The sequence below is a fragment of the Oncorhynchus keta genome, unplaced genomic scaffold (assembly GCF_023373465.1).
Source record: "Oncorhynchus keta strain PuntledgeMale-10-30-2019 unplaced genomic scaffold, Oket_V2 Un_scaffold_3189_pilon_pilon, whole genome shotgun sequence".
NCBI classification, from domain to species: Eukaryota; Metazoa; Chordata; class Actinopteri; order Salmoniformes; family Salmonidae; genus Oncorhynchus; species Oncorhynchus keta.
This window is the reverse complement of record NW_026290914.1, coordinates 85,001-104,730: the sequence shown is the minus strand read 5'-3', so window position 1 is coordinate 104,730 and position 19,730 is coordinate 85,001. Positions and strand designations below refer to the sequence as shown.

The following is a 19,730-nucleotide window of genomic DNA, read 5'->3' as shown; positions in this document are numbered from 1 at the left end:
CATGATGGGACCTCTGTCTCCTCTCCATTCAGCAGTATTATAACATGATGGTACCTCTGTCTCCTCTCCATTCAGCAGTATTATAACATGATGGGACCTCTGCCCCCTCTCCATTCAGCAGTATTATAACATGATGGGACCTCTGTCTCCTCTCCATTCAGCAGTATTATAACATGATGGGACCTCTGTCTCCTCTCCACTCAGCAGTATTAAAACATGATGGTACCTAGTTCTGGGACCTCTGCCTCCTCCCCGTTGAGCAGAGCCTGGGCCAGTTCATAGTAAAGCTGGTAGGAGGATTGGATTAGTGTACGACCGTACCAGACCTTGTTCACCGCCAGGGTCTGGGCATCCAGGTCCCACATGACGCTCATGGCATACCTGGACACACGGACACGCACAGAGGGACACGGACAGAGAGACACACGGACACACACAGAGGGACACAGAGGGAGAGACACACGGACAGAGAGACACACGGACAGAGAGACACACGGACAGAGAGACACACGGACAGAGAGACACACGGACAGAGAGACACACGGACACGCACAGAGGGACACACGGACACGCACAGAGGGACACGGACAGAGGGACACACACAGAGGGACACGGACAGAGGGACACAGACAGAGGGACACACACAGAGGGAAACAGACAGAGGGACACAGACAGAGGGACACGGACAGAGAGACACACGGACACACACAGAGGGACACGGACAGAGGGACACGGACAGAGGGACACACACAGAGGGACACACACAGAGGGACACACACAGAGGGACACGGACAGAGATACACACGGACACGCACAGAGGGACACACGGACACGCACAGAGGGACACGCACAGAGGGACACACACAGAGGGACACACACAGAGGGACACAGAGGGAGGGACACACGGACACGCACAGAGGGACACACGGACAGAGGGAGGGACACACGGACAGCTGTTAATGAGGCACGGACATACAGCCTCAGACTACCTGTTAGTTCCAACCACCGTTATGAGAGTGACCTAAGACTAAATGAATCATCCTGATGAACTTCACTGAGGTTTACAGAGCAGAGGTCAGAGGTCAGTGTGTTGTGGTGTAAATAGGTGTTGTTCCTTCACCTGTCCACTCCTCCCAGCAGAGGTCAGAGGTCAGTGTGTTGTGGAGTCAGTAAGTGTTGTTCCTTCACCTGTCCACCCCTCCCAGCAGAGGTCAGAGGTCAGTGTGTTGTGGTGTCAGTAAGTGTTGTTCTTCTACCTGTGCACTCCTCCCAGCAGAGGTCAGAGGTCAGTGTGTTGTGGAGTCAGTAAGTGTTGATCTCTCACCTGTCCACCCCTCCCAGCAGAGAGCAGAGGTCAGCACTGAGGACAGCAGGCAGCATGTCATACCGGCGGTCAGCCAGGTAGTACGTGGTGGCCCTGAGAACATGACAGAAGAAAGAGTTTACTGGAGCTAACACAGTCCCCAGCAGGGGGCGACTGACCCCACAACATCAGACCGTACTGTCTGTCAGACTGGGGGAGGGAGACGGACAGGAGGGACGTGTCAGAGCTGTTGACTTTTGGGGAAGTGGGTATTCCAGGGTCACTTTAAGGGAGGAGATATCCAACAGTGGGTTAACTGCCCCTGAGGGCAGGGTAGCCTAGCGGTTAGAGTGGAGGGGTGGCAGGGTAGCCTAGCGGTTAGAGTGGAGGGGTGGCAGGGTAGCCTAGCGGTTAGAGCGTTGGACTAGTAACCAGCAGGTAGCCTAGCGGTTAGAGCGTTGGACTAGTAACCGGAAGGTAGCCTAGTGGTTAGAGCGTTGGACTAGTAACCAGCAGGTAGCCTAGCGGTTAGAGCGTTGGACTAGTAACCAGCAGGTAGCCTAGCGGTTAGAGCGTTGGACTAGTAACCAGCAGGTAGCCTAGCGGTTAGAGCGTTGGACTAGTAACCGGAAGGTTGCAAGTTTAAACCCCCGAGCTGACAAGGTACAAATCTGTCGTTCTGCCCCTGAACAGGCAGTTAACCCACTGTTCCCAGGCCGTCAATTGAAAATAAGAATTTGTTCTTAACTGACTTGCCTAGTTAAATAAAGGTTAAATAAAAATGATTCACCAAATTATATTTTGAAAGAGGAAGCAAAATATTTTAAGCATATGTTTTCTTTTCAGTCTCCTCCATTTCCACTGAATGATGTGAACTGCAAGGATTTATTTCCTAATAATAATAATAATAATAATGTCAAATGAACACATTTACAGAAAGACCTGTGTGAAGGCCAACTTACAGAAGAGGAACATTTTGAGGCAATAAAATCTTTTCAGTCTGGAAAAACACCTTCCATAGCTTGATGGTAAAACACCAGGGCTTGATGGTAAAACACCAGGGCTTGATGGTAAAACACCAGGGCTTGATGGTAAAACACCAGGGCTTGATGGTAAAACATCAGGGCTTGATGGTAAAACACCAGGGCTTGATGGTAAAACATCAGGGCTTGATGGTAAAACACCAGGGCTTGATGGTAAAACATCAGGGCTTGATGGTAAAACACCAGGGCTTGATGGTATACCAGTAGAAGTATATCAGACCTTTTTTTTACATACTCAAAGATCCATTATTAGCATGTTTTAATTACTCTAATACAAACGGTAGACTTTCAGGTACTCAACAAGAAGGTCTGATGTCATTACTACTAAAACAGGACCCAGGTGGTATAAAGATCCAGTCTATTTAAAACACTGGAGGCCTCTAACACTTCTATGTTGTGATGCGAGAAGCCTGGTAAAATGTGTAGCGCATTGAATAAAAAGGTTTTTTTTACCAAATATTGTTTTTTACATGGACGATATATTGGAGATAATGTACGACAATTTCTTGAAATAATTGAACATTATGAAACATCGAAGATACCAGGTCTGGTCTTCATAGCAGATTTTGAAAAGGCGTTTGATAAAGTACGACGAGAGTTAATGGATTACTTTAATTTTTGGTGAATCTCTTATCCAAAGGGTTAAAGTTATGTACAGCAACCCCAGGTGTACAATAGTAAATAATAGTGACTTGTCAGAAAATATAGAGTTTTTAAGAGGAGTAACACAAGGCTGTCCGTTGTCTCCATATCTATTTATTATGGCCATTGAAATGCTAGCTATTCAAATTGGATGCATCAAGAACATCAAGGAGGTAATCCAGGGGTAAAAACTAAAGTGTCAATGTATACCGATGACTCTAGTTATTTTCTTAAGTCCGCAATCTGGATCCCTGTACAGTCTCATTCTGGATCCCTGTACAGTCTCATTCTGGATCCCTGTACAGTCTCATTCTGGATCCCTGTACAGTCTCATTCTGGATCCCTGTACAGTCTCAATCTGGATCCCTGTACAGTCCCATTCTGGATCCCTGTACAGTCTCAATCTGTATCCCTGTACAGTCTCAATCTGGATCCCTGTACAGTCTCATTCTGGATCCCTGTACAGTCTCAATCTGGATCCCTGTACAGTCTCAATCTGGATCCCTGTACAGTCTCATTCTGGATCCCTGTACAGTCTCAATCTGTATCCCTGTACAGTCTCAATCTGAGAGGTAAAGTAAAGTCTCACGGAGAGGTAAATAGTTGTCTATTTCTGGTAAAATCCCATTGATGAACTCTTTGGTCTGATCCCAGTTTACTGACTAATGGCACTGTCATTGATGAACTCTTTGGTCCGATCCCAGTTTACTGACTAATGGCACTGTCATTGATGAACTCTTTGGTCTGATCCCAGTTTACTGACTAATGGCACTGCCATTGATGAACTCTTTGGTCCGATCCCAGTTTACTGACTAATGGCACTGCCATTGATGAACTCTTTGGTCTGATCCCAGTTTACTGACTAATGGCGCTGTCATTGATGAACTCTTTGGTCTGATCCCAGTTTACTGACTAATGGCACTGCCATTGATGAACTCTTTGGTCTGATCCCAGTTTACTGACTAATGGCGCTGTCATTGATGAACTCTTTGGTCCGATCCCAGTTTACTGACTAATGGCACTGCCATTGATGAACTCTTTGGTCTGATCCCAGTTTACTGACTAATGGCGCTGTCATTGATGAACTCTTTGGTCCGATCCCAGTTTACTGACTAATGGCGCTGTCATTGATGAACTCTTTGGTCTGATCCCAGTTTACTGACTAATGGCGCTGTCATTGATGAACTCTTTGGTCTGATCCCAGTTTACTGACTAATGGCGCTGCCATTGATGAACTCTTTGGTCTGATCCCAGTTTACTGACTAATGGCGCTGTCATTGATGAACTCTTTGGTCCGATCCCAGTTTACTGACTAATGGCACTGCCATTGATGAACTCTTTGGTCTGATCCCAGTTTACTGACTAATGGCGCTGTCATTGATGAACTCTTTGGTCCGATCCCAGTTTACTGACTAATGGCACTGTCATTGATGAACTCTTTGGTCTGATCCCAGTTTACTGACTAATGGCACTGCCATTGATGAACTCTTTGGTCTGATCCCAGTTTACTGACTAATGGCGCTGTCATTGATGAACTCTTTGGTCCGATCCCAGTTTACTGACTAATGGCACTGCCATTGATGAACTCTTTGGTCTGATCCCAGTTTACTGACTAATGGCACTGCCATTGATGAACTCTTTGGTCTGATCCCAGTTTACTGACTAATGGCACTGCCATTGATGAACTCTTTGGTCTGATCCCAGTTTACTGACTAATGGCGCTGTCATTGATGAACTCTTTGGTCCGATCCCAGTTTACTGACTAATGGCACTGCCATTGATGAACTCTTTGGTCTGATCCCAGTTTACTGACTAATGGCGCTGTCATTGATGAACTCTTTGGTCTGATCCCAGTTTACTGACTAATGGCGCTGTCATTGATGAACTCTTTGGTCTGATCCCAGTTTACTGACTAATGGCACTGCCTACTCCAGACGACTCATTTTTTAAATCATATGAGCAAAAAAATATTTCATTTTATTTTGAATGCTAAGCCTGACAAAATTAAACGTGCCTATTTATACAATGAATATGAGTTTGGGGGGCTAAAATGATTCAATATTAAAGCTTTCAACCGCTCACTAAAAGCTTTATTCATACATAAATTAAACTTAAACCCAAATTGGTTCTTCAGTAGATTATTAAGAAAAGCTCGTCCTTTGGTTCAAAAATTGCTTTTTTGCCTTTATACAGAATACAACTTCTCATTTCTGACTAATTATTATGATTATTTTTTATTTTTTTACCTTTATTTTACCAGGCAAGTCAGTTAAGAACAAATTCTTATTTTCAATGACGGCCTAGGAACAGTGGGTTAACTGCCTGTTCAGGGGCAGAACGACCTTGTCAGCTCGGGGGTTTGAACTTGCAACCTTCCGGTTACTAGTCCAACACTCTAACCACCAAAATATTTTATTGCCTCAAAATGTTCCTGGGTGGCAGGGTAGCCACCCAGGAACATTTTGAGGCAATAAAATATTTTCAGTCTGGAAAAACACCAGGGCTTGATGGTATGCCAGTAGGGGTATATCAGACCTTTTTTGATGTACTCAAAGATCCATTAATTGCATGTTTTTTTGGAAAGGAAATGTTTAAAGTATCGTCCTTTCTTAAACAAGCCGTGCAAAAGCTGGGTAGTTGGTCTAGGGTGATAGGTGGGATGGGCTGAGAGGGTGGTCTAGGGTGATAGGTGGGATGGGCTGAGAGGGTGGTCTATGGTGATAGGTTGGGATGGGCTGAGAGGGTGGTCTATGGTGATAGGTTGGGATGGGCTGAGAGGGTCATGTGACTGCTTTATATCAAGGTACCGTGTATGTAAAACATAGATATATGTCCTTCGAAGAGGAGGAAGATATATGTCCCCCGAAGAGGAAGAAGATATATGTCCCCCGAAGAGGAGGAAGATATATGTCCCCTGAAGAGGAGGAAGATATATGTCCCCCGACGAGGAGGAAGATATATGTCCTTCGAAGAGGAGGAAGATATATGTCCCCCGAAGAGGAAGAAGATATATGTCCCCCGAAGAGGAGGAAGATATATGTCCCCTGAAGAGGAGGAAGATATATGTCCCCCGACGAGGAGGAAGATATATGTCCTTCGAAGAGGAGGAAGATATATGTCCCCCGAAGAGGAAGAAGATATATGTCCCCCGACGAGGAGGAAGATATATGTCCTTCGAAGAGGAGGAAGATATATGTCCCCTGAAGAGGAGGAAGATATATGTCCCCCGACGAGGAGGAAGATATATGTCCCCCGAAGAGGAAGAAGATATATGTCCCCCGACGAGGAGGAAGATATATGTCCTTCGAAGAGGAGGAAGATATATGTCCCCTGAAGAGGAGGAAGATATATGTCCCCCGACGAGGAGGAAGATATATGTCCCCCGACGAGGAGGAAGATATATGTCCCCTGAAGAGGAGGAAGATATATGTCCCCCGAAGAGGAGGAAGATATATGTCCCCTGAAGAGGAGGAAGATATATGTCCCCCGAAGAGGAGGAAGATATATGTCCCCGGACGAGGAGGAAGATATATGTCCCCTGAAGAGGAGGAAGATATATGTCCTCCGAAGAGGAGGAAGATATATGTCCCCCGACGAGGAGGAAGATATATGTCCCCCGAAGTGGAGGAAGATATATGTCCCCCGACGAGGAGGAAGATATATGTGCCCTGAAGAGGAGGAAGATATATGTCCCCCGAAGAGGAGGAAGATATATGTCCCCCGAAGAGGAGGAAGATATATGTCCCCGGACGAGGAGGAAGATATATGTCCCCTGAAGAGGAGGAAGATATATGTCCTCCGAAGAGGAGGAAGATATATGTCCCCCGACGAGGAGGAAGATATATGTCCCCCGAAGAGGAGGAAGATATATGTCCTTCGAAGAGGAGGAAGATATATGTCCCCCGACGAGGAGGAAGATATATGTCCCCTGAAGAGGAGGAAGATATATGTCCTCCGAAGAGGAGGAAGATATATGTCCTCCGAAGAGGAGGAAGATATATGTCCTCCGAAGAGGAGGAAGATATATGTTCCCCGAAGAGGAGGAAGATATATGTCCCCGAAGAGGAGGAAGATATATGTCCCCCGAAGAGGAGGAAGATATATGTCCTCCGAAGAGGAAGAAGATATATGTCCCCTGAAGAGGAGGAAGATATATGTCCCCCGAAGAGGAGGAAGATATATGTCCCCCGAAGAGGAGGAAGATATATGTCCCCCGAAGAGGAAGAAGATATATGTCCTCCGAAGAGGAGGAAGATATATGTCCTCCGAAGAGGAGGAAGATATATGTCCTCCGAAGAGGAAGATATATGTCCCCCGAAGAGGAAGATATATATGTCCCCCGAAGAGGAAGATATATGTCCTTCGAAGAGGAAGATATATGTCCCCCGAAGAGGAAGATATATGTCCCCCGAAGAGGAAGATATATGTCCCCCGAAGAGGAAGATATATGTCCTTTGACGAGGGGGGGGGTGGTGGAGGAGTTAATACATGTTTTCTTTATTTAAATATAGGGAGGACCTGGCACATGCCTCACAGACACTCAAACACATTCACTCCCCCCCTCTCCCTCTCACCTAGCGCGAGCCTCCAGGTCTGTCAGGGACCCCTCTTTAACAAAGTGTGTGACGTCAGCGATGTGAACGCCCAGCTCTAACCTCTCACCCCGCGGGCCGGGGGGGAGGCTGCGTATGGACAGGGTGTCGTCTACGTCCTCACAGCCCCGAGGGTCGACGCTGAACACCAGGTGGGTTTGTCTCAGATCCCGTCTGGTAATCACCTCAGCGGGGTCTACCGACCAGGGGCTCTCAGGGGAGGACACTGGCATCTCACCGAGCTAGAAACACACAAACAGATACGCAGCGACGCATACATCAACATACAGAGACATGTAGACACACACAACAAGAAATATACATTTAAAAACTAAAAAAAGCCTAATTTCTACATAAGTACTCCGCTGCATCTACAGGGTCTCCTAAAGGGACAAGTTTATGGAAGTAAGGACAACAATTGACATCTTAGTGCAAAGACTGACTTTACTAGAACCTACCTGGATACAGATCTCTATGAGGATGGTGTATTATACTATAACCTACCTGGATACAGATCTCTATGAGGATGGTGTATTATACTATAACCTACCTGGATACAGATCTCTATGAGGATGGTGTATTATACTATAACCTACCTGGATACAGATCTCTATGAGGATGGTGTATTATACTATAACTGGATACAGATCTCTATGAGGATGATGTATTATACTATAACCTACCTGGATACAGATCTCTATGAGGATGGTGTATTATACTATAACCTACCTGGATACAGATCTCTATGAGGATGGTGTATTATACTATAACTGGATACAGATCTCTATGAGGATGGTGTATTATACTATAACCTACCTGGATACAGATCTCTATGAGGATGGTGTATTATACTATAACCTACCTGGATACAGATCTCTATGAGGATGGTGTATTATACTATAACTGGATACAGATCTCTATGAGGATGGTGTATTATACTATAACTGGATACAGATCTCTATGAGGATGGTGTATTATACTATAACCTACCTGGATACAGATCTCTATGAGGATGATGTATTATACTATAACTGGATACAGATCTCTATGAGGATGGTGTATTATACTATAACTGGATACAGATCTCTATGAGGATGGTGTATTATACTATAACTGGATACAGATCTCTATGAGGATGGTGTATTATACTATAACTGGATACAGATCTCTATGAGGATGGTGTATTATACTATAACTGGATACAGATCTCTATGAGGATGGTGTATTATACTATACCTGGATACAGATCTCTATGAGGATGGTGTATTATACTATAACTGGATACAGATCTCTATGAGGATGGTGTATTATACTATAACTGGATACAGATCTCTATGAGGATGGTGTATTATACTATAACCTACCTGGATACAGATCTCTATGAGGATGGTGTATTATACTATAACTGGATACAGATCTCTATGAGGATGGTGTATTATACTATAACTGGATACAGATCTCTATGAGGATGGTGTATTATACTATAACTGGATACAGATCTCTATGAGGATGGTGTATTATACTATAACTGGATACAGATCTCTATGAGGATGGTGTATTATACTATAACCTACCTGAATACAGATCTCTATGAGGATGGTGTATTATACTATAACCTACCTGGATACAGATCTCTATGGGGATGGTGTATTATACTATAACTGGATACAGATCTCTATGGGGATGGTGTATTATACTATAACTGGATACAGATCTCTATGAGGATGGTGTATTATACTATAACTGGATACAGATCTCTATGAGGATGGTGCATTATACTATACCTGGATACAGATCTCTATAAGGATGGTGTATTATACTATAACCTACCTGGATACAGATCTCTATGAGGATGGTGTATTATACTATAACTGGATACAGATCTCTATAAGGATGGTGTATTATACTATAACCTACCTGGATACAGATCTCTATGGGGATGGTGTATTATACTATAACCTACCTGGATACAGATCTCTATGAGGATGGTGTATTATACTATAACTGGATACAGATCTCTATGAGGATGGTGTATTATACTATAACTGGATACAGATCTCTATGAGGATGGTGTATTATACTATAACTGGATACAGATCTCTATGAGGATGGTGTATTATACTATACCTGGATACAGATCTCTATGAGGATGGTGTATTATACTATAACCTACCTGGATACAGATCTCTATGAGGATGGTGTATTATACTATAACCTACCTGGATACAGATCTCTATGAGGATGGTGTATTATACTATAACTGGATACAGATCTCTATGAGGATGGTGTATTATACTATACCTGGATACAGATCTCTATGAGGATGGTGTATTATACTATACCCTACCTGGATACAGATCTCTATGAGGATGGTGTATTATACTATAACTGGATACAGATCTCTATGAGGATGGTGTATTATACTATACCCTACCTGGATACAGATCTCTATGAGGATGGTGTATTATACTATACCCTACCTGGATACAGATCTCTATGAGGATGATGTATTATACTATACCCTACCTGGATACAGATCTCTATGAGGATGATGTATTATACTATACCCTACCTGGATACAGATCTCTATGAGGATGGTGTATTATACTATAACCTACCTGGATACAGATCTCTATGAGGATGGTGTATTATACTATAACTGGATACAGATCTCTATGAGGATGGTGTATTATACTATAACTGGATACAGATCTCTATGAGGATGGTGTATTATACTATAACTGGATACAGATCTCTATGAGGATGGTGTATTATACTATAACTGGATACAGATCTCTATGAGGATGGTGTATTATACTATAACCTACCTGGATACAGATCTCTATGAGGATGATGTATTATACTATAACCTACCTGGATACAGATCTCTATGAGGATGGTGTATTATACTATAACCTACCTGGATACAGATCTCTATGAGGATGGTGTATTATACTATAACCTACCTGGATACAGATCTCTATGAGGATGGTGTATTATACTATAACTGGATACAGATCTCTATGAGGATGGTGTATTATACTATACCTGGATACAGATCTCTATGAGGATGGTGTATTATACTATAACCTACCTGGATACAGATCTCTATGAGGATGGTGTATTATACTATAACCTACCTGGATACAGATCTCTATGAGGATGGTGTATTATACTATACCCTACCTGGATACAGATCTCTATGAGGATGGTGTATTATACTATAACCTACCTGGATACAGATCTCTATGAGGATGGTGTATTATACTATACCTGGATACAGATCTCTATGAGGATGGTGTATTATACTATAACCTACCTGGATACAGATCTCTATGAGGATGGTGTATTATACTATAACCTACCTGGATACAGATCTCTATGAGGATGGTGTATTATACTATAACTGGATACAGATCTCTATGAGGATGGTGTATTATACTATAACTGGATACAGATCTCTATGAGGATGGTGTATTATACTATAACTGGATACAGATCTCTATGAGGATGGTGTATTATACTATAACCTACCTGGATACAGATCTCTATGAGGATGGTGTATTATACTATAACCTACCTGGATACAGATCTCTATGAGGATGGTGTATTATACTATAACTGGATACAGATCTCTATGAGGATGGTGTATTATACTATAACTGGATACAGATCTCTATGAGGATGGTGTATTATACTATAACTGGATACAGATCTCTATGAGGATGGTGTATTATACTATACCTGGATACAGATCTCTATAAGGATGGTGTATTATACTATAACCTACCTGGATACAGATCTCTATGAGGATGGTGTATTATACTATAACTGGATACAGATCTCTATAAGGATGGTGTATTATACTATAACCTACCTGGATACAGATCTCTATGGGGATGGTGTATTATACTATAACCTACCTGGATACAGATCTCTATGAGGATGGTGTATTATACTATAACTGGATACAGATCTCTATGAGGATGGTGTATTATACTATAACTGGATACAGATCTCTATGAGGATGGTGTATTATACTATAACTGGATACAGATCTCTATGAGGATGGTGTATTATACTATACCTGGATACAGATCTCTATGAGGATGGTGTATTATACTATAACCTACCTGGATACAGATCTCTATGAGGATGGTGTATTATACTATAACCTACCTGGATACAGATCTCTATGAGGATGATGTATTATACTATAACTGGATACAGATCTCTATGAGGATGGTGTATTATAACCTACCTGGATACAGATCTCTATGAGGATGGTGTATTATACCCTACCTGGATACAGATCTCTATGAGGATGGTGTATTATACTATAACTGGATACAGATCTCTATGAGGATGGTGTATTATACTATACCCTACCTGGATACAGATCTCTATGAGGATGGTGTATTATACTATACCTGGATACAGATCTCTATGAGGATGGTGTATTATACTATACCTGGATACAGATCTCTATGAGGATGATGTATTATACTATACCCTACCTGGATACAGATCTCTATGAGGATGATGTATTATACTATAACCTACCTGGATACAGATCTCTATGAGGATGGTGTATTATACTATAACTGGATACAGATCTCTATGAGGATGGTGTATTATACTATAACTGGATACAGATCTCTATGAGGATGATGTATTATACTATAACTGGATACAGATCTCTATGAGGATGGTGTATTATACTATAACTGGATACAGATCTCTATGAGGATGGTGTATTATACTATAACCTACCTGGATACAGATCTCTATGAGGATGATGTATTATACTATAACCTACCTGGATACAGATCTCTATGAGGATGGTGTATTATACTATAACCTACCTGGATACAGATCTCTATGAGGATGGTGTATTATACTATAACCTACCTGGATACAGATCTCTATGAGGATGATGTATTATACTATAACTGGATACAGATCTCTATGAGGATGGTGTATTATACTATACCTGGATACAGATCTCTATGAGGATGGTGTATTATACTATAACCTACCTGGATACAGATCTCTATGAGGATGATGTATTATACTATAACCTACCTGGATACAGATCTCTATGAGGATGGTGTATTATACTATACCCTACCTGGATACAGATCTCTATGAGGATGGTGTATTATACTATAACCTACCTGGATACAGATCTCTATGAGGATGGTGTATTATACTATACCTGGATACAGATCTCTATGAGGATGGTGTATTATACTATAACCTACCTGGATACAGATCTCTATGAGGATGGTGTATTATACTATAACCTACCTGGATACAGATCTCTATGAGGATGGTGTATTATACTATACCTGGATACAGATCTCTATGAGGATGGTGTATTATACTATAACCTACCTGGATACAGATCTCTATGAGGATGATGTATTATACTATAACCTACCTGGATACAGATCTCTATGAGGATGGTGTATTATACTATAACCTACCTGGATACAGATCTCTATGAGGATGGTGTATTATACTATACCCTACCTGGATACAGATCTCTATGAGGATGGTGTATTATACTATAACCTACCTGGATACAGATCTCTATGAGGATGGTGTATTATACTATACCTGGATACAGATCTCTATGAGGATGGTGTATTATACTATAACCTACCTGGATACAGATCTCTATGAGGATGGTGTATTATACTATAACCTACCTGGATACAGATCTCTATGAGGATGGTGTATTATACTATAACTGGATACAGATCTCTATGAGGATGGTGTATTATACTATAACTGGATACAGATCTCTATGAGGATGGTGTATTATACTATACCTGGATACAGATCTCTATGAGGATGGTGTATTATACTATAACCTACCTGGATACAGATCTCTATGAGGATGATGTATTATACTATAACCTACCTGGATACAGATCTCTATGAGGATGGTGTATTATACTATACCCTACCTGGATACAGATCTCTATGAGGATGGTGTATTATACTATAACCTACCTGGATACAGATCTCTATGAGGATGGTGTATTATACTATACCTGGATACAGATCTCTATGAGGATGGTGTATTATACTATAACCTACCTGGATACAGATCTCTATGAGGATGGTGTATTATACTATAACCTACCTGGATACAGATCTCTATGAGGATGGTGTATTATACTATAACTGGATACAGATCTCTATGAGGATGGTGTATTATACTATAACTGGATACAGATCTCTATGAGGATGGTGTATTATACTATAACCTACCTGGATACAGATCTCTATGAGGATGATGTATTATACTATAACCTACCTGGATACAGATCTCTATGAGGATGGTGTATTATACTATAACTGGATACAGATCTCTATGAGGATGATGTATTATACTATAACCTACCTGGATACAGATCTCTATGAGGATGATGTATTATACTATAACTGGATACAGATCTCTATGAGGATGGTGTATTATACTATAACCTACCTGGATACAGATCTCTATGAGGATGGTGTATTATACTATAACCTACCTGGATACAGATCTCTATGAGGATGGTGTATTATACTATACCTGGATACAGATCTCTATGAGGATGGTGTATTATACTATAACTGGATACAGATCTCTATGAGGATGATGTATTATACTATAACCTACCTGGATACAGATCTCTATGAGGATGGTGTATTATACTATAACTGGATACAGATCTCTATGAGGATGGTGTATTATACTATAACTGGATACAGATCTCTATGAGGATGGTGTATTATACTATAACCTACCTGGATACAGATCTCTATGAGGATGATGTATTATACTATAACCTACCTGGATACAGATCTCTATGAGGATGGTGTATTATACTATAACTGGATACAGATCTCTATGAGGATGGTGTATTATACTATAACCTACCTGGATACAGATCTCTATGAGGATGGTGTATTATACTATAACTGGATACAGATCTCTATGAGGATGGTGTATTATACTATAACTGGATACAGATCTCTATGAGGATGGTGTATTATACTATACCTGGATACAGATCTCTATGAGGATGGTGTATTATACTATAACCTACCTGGATACAGATCTCTATGAGGATGGTGTATTATACTATACCTGGATACAGATCTCTATGAGGATGGTGTATTATACTATAACCTACCTGGATACAGATCTCTATGAGGATGGTGTATTATACTATACCTGGATACAGATCTCTATGAGGATAGTGTATTATACTATAACCTACCTGGATACAGATCTCTATGAGGATGGTGTATTATACTATAACTGGATACAGATCTCTATGAGGATGGTGTATTATACTATAACTGGATACAGATCTCTATGAGGATGATGTATTATACTATAACCTACCTGGATACAGATCTCTATGAGGATGGTGTATTATACTATAACCTACCTGGATACAGATCTCTATGAGGATGGTGTATTATACTATAACCTACCTGGATACAGATCTCTATGAGGATGGTGTATTATACTATAACCTACCTGGATACAGATCTCTATGAGGATGGTGTATTATACTATAACCTACCTGGATACAGATCTCTATGAGGATGGTGTATTATACTATAACCTACCTGGATACAGATCTCTATGAGGATGGTGTATTATACTATAACCTACCTGGATACAGATCTCTATGAGGATGGTGTATTATACTATAACCTACCTGGATACAGATCTCTATGAGGATGATGTATTATACTATAACTGGATACAGATCTCTATGAGGATGGTGTATTATACTATAACTGGATACAGATCTCTATGAGGATGGTGTATTATACTATAACTGGATACAGATCTCTATGAGGATGGTGTATTATACTATACCTGGATACAGATCTCTATGAGGATGGTGTATTATACTATAACTGGATACAGATCTCTATGAGGATGGTGTATTATACTATAACCTACCTGGATACAGATCTCTATGAGGATGGTGTATTATACTATAACTGGATACAGATCTCTATGAGGATGGTGTATTATACTATAACTGGATACAGATCTCTATGAGGATGGTGTATTATACTATAACTGGATACAGATCTCTATGAGGATGGTGTATTATACTATACCCTACCTGCGCCTCAGAGAAAGGAGGTACGTGGATGCAGTTCTCTATGAGGATGGTTTGAACCTCAGTCTCCAGCTCCCCAGCCCGGCCCAGAACCCTGACACTGTGTCCGTTAGGGTAGAGGGAGGTGCTGTCCCACGAGTCCAGACGAACTATCACCCGGTGATCCTGGAGAGACGGAGGAAAGGACAGGCTTCATGTCCTTTCAACAGTCAGAGACTTAAAGCAAGTTCACCTGATTCAACCACTCTACTAATCATCAAGTCTTTAGTCTGACCTGTAGTTTGTCAGCCTGTTGGGTGCTGATTCGGATCTTGGGGATGCGTTGGTCCCAGGGCGTGGCCAGGATACGCTGGGAGTTCCTGCTCTGTGATTGGGTCTCCTCCTTGGGGGGGAAGGTCACGACATAGTCCCTCCAGTTCCTCTGAAGGATCCCTACCACACGACCTGGAGGGAGGAGAGAGAGAGGAGAGGAGAGAGGAGGGGGAGAGAGAGGGAGAAGAGAGAAGAGAGAGGAGAGGGAGAAGGACGAGAAAGAGGAGGGGGAGAGAGAGGGATAAGAGAGAGAGGAGAGGGAGGGAGAAGGAGGGAGAAGAGAGAGGAGGTGGAGAGAGAAGAGAGAGAGGAGGGGGAGAGAGAGGAGAAGAGAGAGAAGGACGAGAAAGAGGAGGGGAGAGAGAGGGATAAGAGAGAGAGGAGAGGGAGGGAGAAGGAGGGAGAAGAGAGAGGAGGTGGAGAGAGAAGAGAGAGAGGAAGAAGAGAGAGAGGAAGAAGAGAGAGAGGAGAGGGAGAAGAGAGAGGAGGGGGGGAGAGAGGGAGAAGAGAGAGAGGAGGGGGAAGAGAGAGAGGGGGGGAGAAGGAGGGGGAAGAGAGAGGAGGGGGGGAGAAGGAGGGGGAAGAGAGAGAGAGGAGGGGGAGAAGGAGGGGGAAGAGAGGGAGGGGGAGAGAGAGAGGGAGAGAGAGGGAGAAGAGGGAGAGGAGGGGGAGAGAGAGGGAGAAGAGAGAGAGGAGGGGGAAGAGAGAGAGGAGGGGGAGGGAGAAGGATGGGGAAGAGAGAGAGGAGAGGGAGGGAGAAGGAGGGGGAAGAGAGAGAGGAGGGGGAAGAGAGAGAGGAGGGGGAAGAGAGAGAGGAGAGGGAGAAGGAGGGGGAAGAGAGAGAGGAGGGGAGAGAGAAGGAGGGGGAAGAGAGAGAGGAGGGGGAGAGAGGGAGAGAGAGAGAGGAGAGGGAGGGAGAGGGAGAGAGAGAGAGGGAGAAGAGAGAGAGGAGAGGGAGGGAGAGGGAGAGAGAGGGAGAACAGAGAGAGGAGAGGGAGGGAGAAGAGAGAGGAGAGGGAGGGAGAGGAGTAAATGATATGTTACATGAATGTAATTCTAGTCTTTATACTGTATGTTCTGTCTAGTATCTCCTCCATTCAGGAAAGACAGAGGTGAGTAATTGAGACAGGAATTAGTGTGTTAGTCAGTGTGTGTGTGTGTGTGTGTGTGTGTGTGTGTGTGTGTGTGTGTGTGTGTGTGTGTGTGTGTGTGCGTGTACCTGTGGCCATGGGTTGGCTCTGTGTCTCGTCTCCCTTCTCTTCCCCCTGACCCTCCGTTAGGGCCGTGGTTCTCCCCCTCCACTCCCCCTTCGGCAACAGCTCCACGGCAACCATATCGCCATGCACCGCCCGGTTACGATTCTTCCCCCCACACACCAGCACATCACTGTTCAGCTCTGGGAGAGGATGCACAGTGACACACGTTGTTGTGTTGTTTCTGGCTCTGGTCCTCCAGCACTTTGGATTTGAAATGATATGACGATGATGAGGTTAACGTGCAGACTGGCAGCTTTCATTTGAGGGGATTTTTCATGTATTTTTTTTTTCCAGGGGGGGCAGGGTAGCCTAGTGGTTAGAGCGTTGGACTAGTAACCCGAAGGTTGCAAGTTCAAACCCCCAAGCTGACAAGCTGTCGTTCTGCCCCTGAACAGGCAGTTAACCCACCGTTCCTAGGCCAGTTAACCCACTGTTCCTAGGCCAGTTAACCCACTGTTCCTAGGCCAGTTAACCCACTGTTCCTAGGCCAGTTAACCCACTGTTCCTAGGCCAGTTAACCCACTGTTCCTAGACCAGTTAACCCACTGTTCCTAGGCCATTTAACCCACTGTTCCTAGGCCAGTTAACCCACTGTTCCTAGACCAGTTAACCCACTGTTCCTAGACCAGTTAACCCACTGTTCCTAGGCCAGTTAACCCACTGTTCCTAGGCCAGTTAACCCACTGTTCCTAGACCAGTTAACCCACTGTTCCTAGGCCAGTTAACCCACTGTTCCTAGGCCAGTTAACCCACTGTTCCTAGGCCAGTTAACCCACTGTTCCTAGACCAGTTAACCCACTGTTCCTAGGCCAGTTAACCCACTGTTCCTAGGCCAGTTAACCCACTGTTCCTAGACCAAGTTAACCCACTGTTCCTAGACCAGTTAACCCACTGTTCCTAGACCAGTTAACCCACTGTTCCTAGACCAGTTAACCCACTGTTCCTAGACCAGTTAACCCACTGTTCCTAGACCAGTTAACCCACTGTTCCTAGACCAGTTAACCCACTGTTCCTAGACCAGTTAACCCACTGTTCCTAGACCAGTTAACCCACTGTTCCTAGGCCAGTTAACCCACTGTTCCTAGACCAGTTAACCCACTGTTCCTAGGCCAGTTAACCCACTGTTCCTAGGCCAGTTAACCCACTGTTCCTAGACCAGTTAACCCACTGTTCCTAGACCAGTTAACCCACTGTTCCTAGACCAGTTAACCCACTGTTCCTAGACCAGTTAACCCACTGTTCCTAGACCAGTTAACCCACTGTTCCTAGACCAGTTAACCCACTGTTCCTAGACCAGTTAACCCACTGTTCCTAGACCAGTTAACCCACTGTTCCTAGACCAGTTAACCCACTGTTCCTAGACCAGTTAACCCACTGTTCCTAGACCAGTTAACCCACTGTTCCTAGACCAGTTAACCCACTGTTCCTAGACCAGTTAACCCACTGTTCCTAGACCAGTTAACCCACTGTTCCTAGGCCAGTTAACCCACTGTTCCTAGGCCAGTTAACCCACTGTTCCTAGGCCAGTTAACCCACTGTTCCTAGGCCAGTTAACCCACTGTTCCTAGGCCAGTTAACCCACTGTTCCTAGGCCGTCATTGAAAATAAGAATTTGTTCTTAACTGACTTGACTGGTTAAATAAAACAACAAAAAAACATAGTCCCCCCATTTTAAGGGACCAAACGTTTTGGGACAAATTCACTTGTATTTGTATTAAAGTTGTAAAAAGTTGTTATTATTTTTATTATTTGACCATGCCGGTCATCTATGAACATTTGAACATCTTGGTCATGTTCTGTTATAATCTCCACCCCGGCACAGCCAGAAGAGGACTGGCCACCCCACATAGCCTGGTTCCTCTCTAGGTTTCTTCCTAGGTTTTGGCCTTTCTAGGGAGTTTTTCCTAGCCCCCGTGCTTCTACAACTGCATTGCTTGCTGTTTGGGGTTTTAGGCTGGGTTTCTGTACAGCACTTTGAGACATCAGCTGATGTACGAAGGGCTTTGTAAATACATTTGATTTGAAGTATTTGGTTCATGGTAGTCAATGACGACATCAAGCGTGTGACTCTACACATTTGCCGTTTGTTGTGGCTGTTTTTGTGCCCAATAGAAATGAATGGTAAATCATGTTTGATTGTAAATAACAATAGTCTACATTAATGTGGAACCTACCCTGATTAAGGATAATCCTGAATGTGAATAATGATGAATGAGAAAGTTACAGACCCACAAAATATCATACCCCCAAGACATGCTAACCTCCCCCCTATTACAATAACAGAGGAGATTAGCATGTTATATCCTACCCACAAGACATGCTAACCTCCCCCCTATTACAATAACAGAGGAGATTAGCATTTTATATCATACCCCCAAGACATGCTAACCTCCCCCCTATTACAATAACAGAGGAGATTAGCATTTTATATCATA

The 19,730-nt window shown here is 43.0% G+C and overlaps 1 protein-coding gene across 1 annotated transcript in view; it reads right to left on the bottom strand.

Annotated features, from left to right (window-relative positions):
• Positions 1–19,730, bottom strand: part of LOC127928657 (DIS3-like exonuclease 1) — a 62,182-nt gene that overhangs the window by 14,617 nt on the left and 27,835 nt on the right. The window contains exons 7-12 of the mRNA XM_052515813.1: positions 17,259–17,435; positions 16,002–16,171; positions 15,731–15,892; positions 7,563–7,822; positions 1,325–1,417; positions 227–381 (exon numbers count right to left, since the gene is read on the bottom strand). Coding sequence (XP_052371773.1) covers positions 227–381; positions 1,325–1,417; positions 7,563–7,822; positions 15,731–15,892; positions 16,002–16,171; positions 17,259–17,435 — 1,017 coding nt within the window. The remainder of the gene's footprint in view (positions 1–226; positions 382–1,324; positions 1,418–7,562; positions 7,823–15,730; positions 15,893–16,001; positions 16,172–17,258; positions 17,436–19,730) is intronic.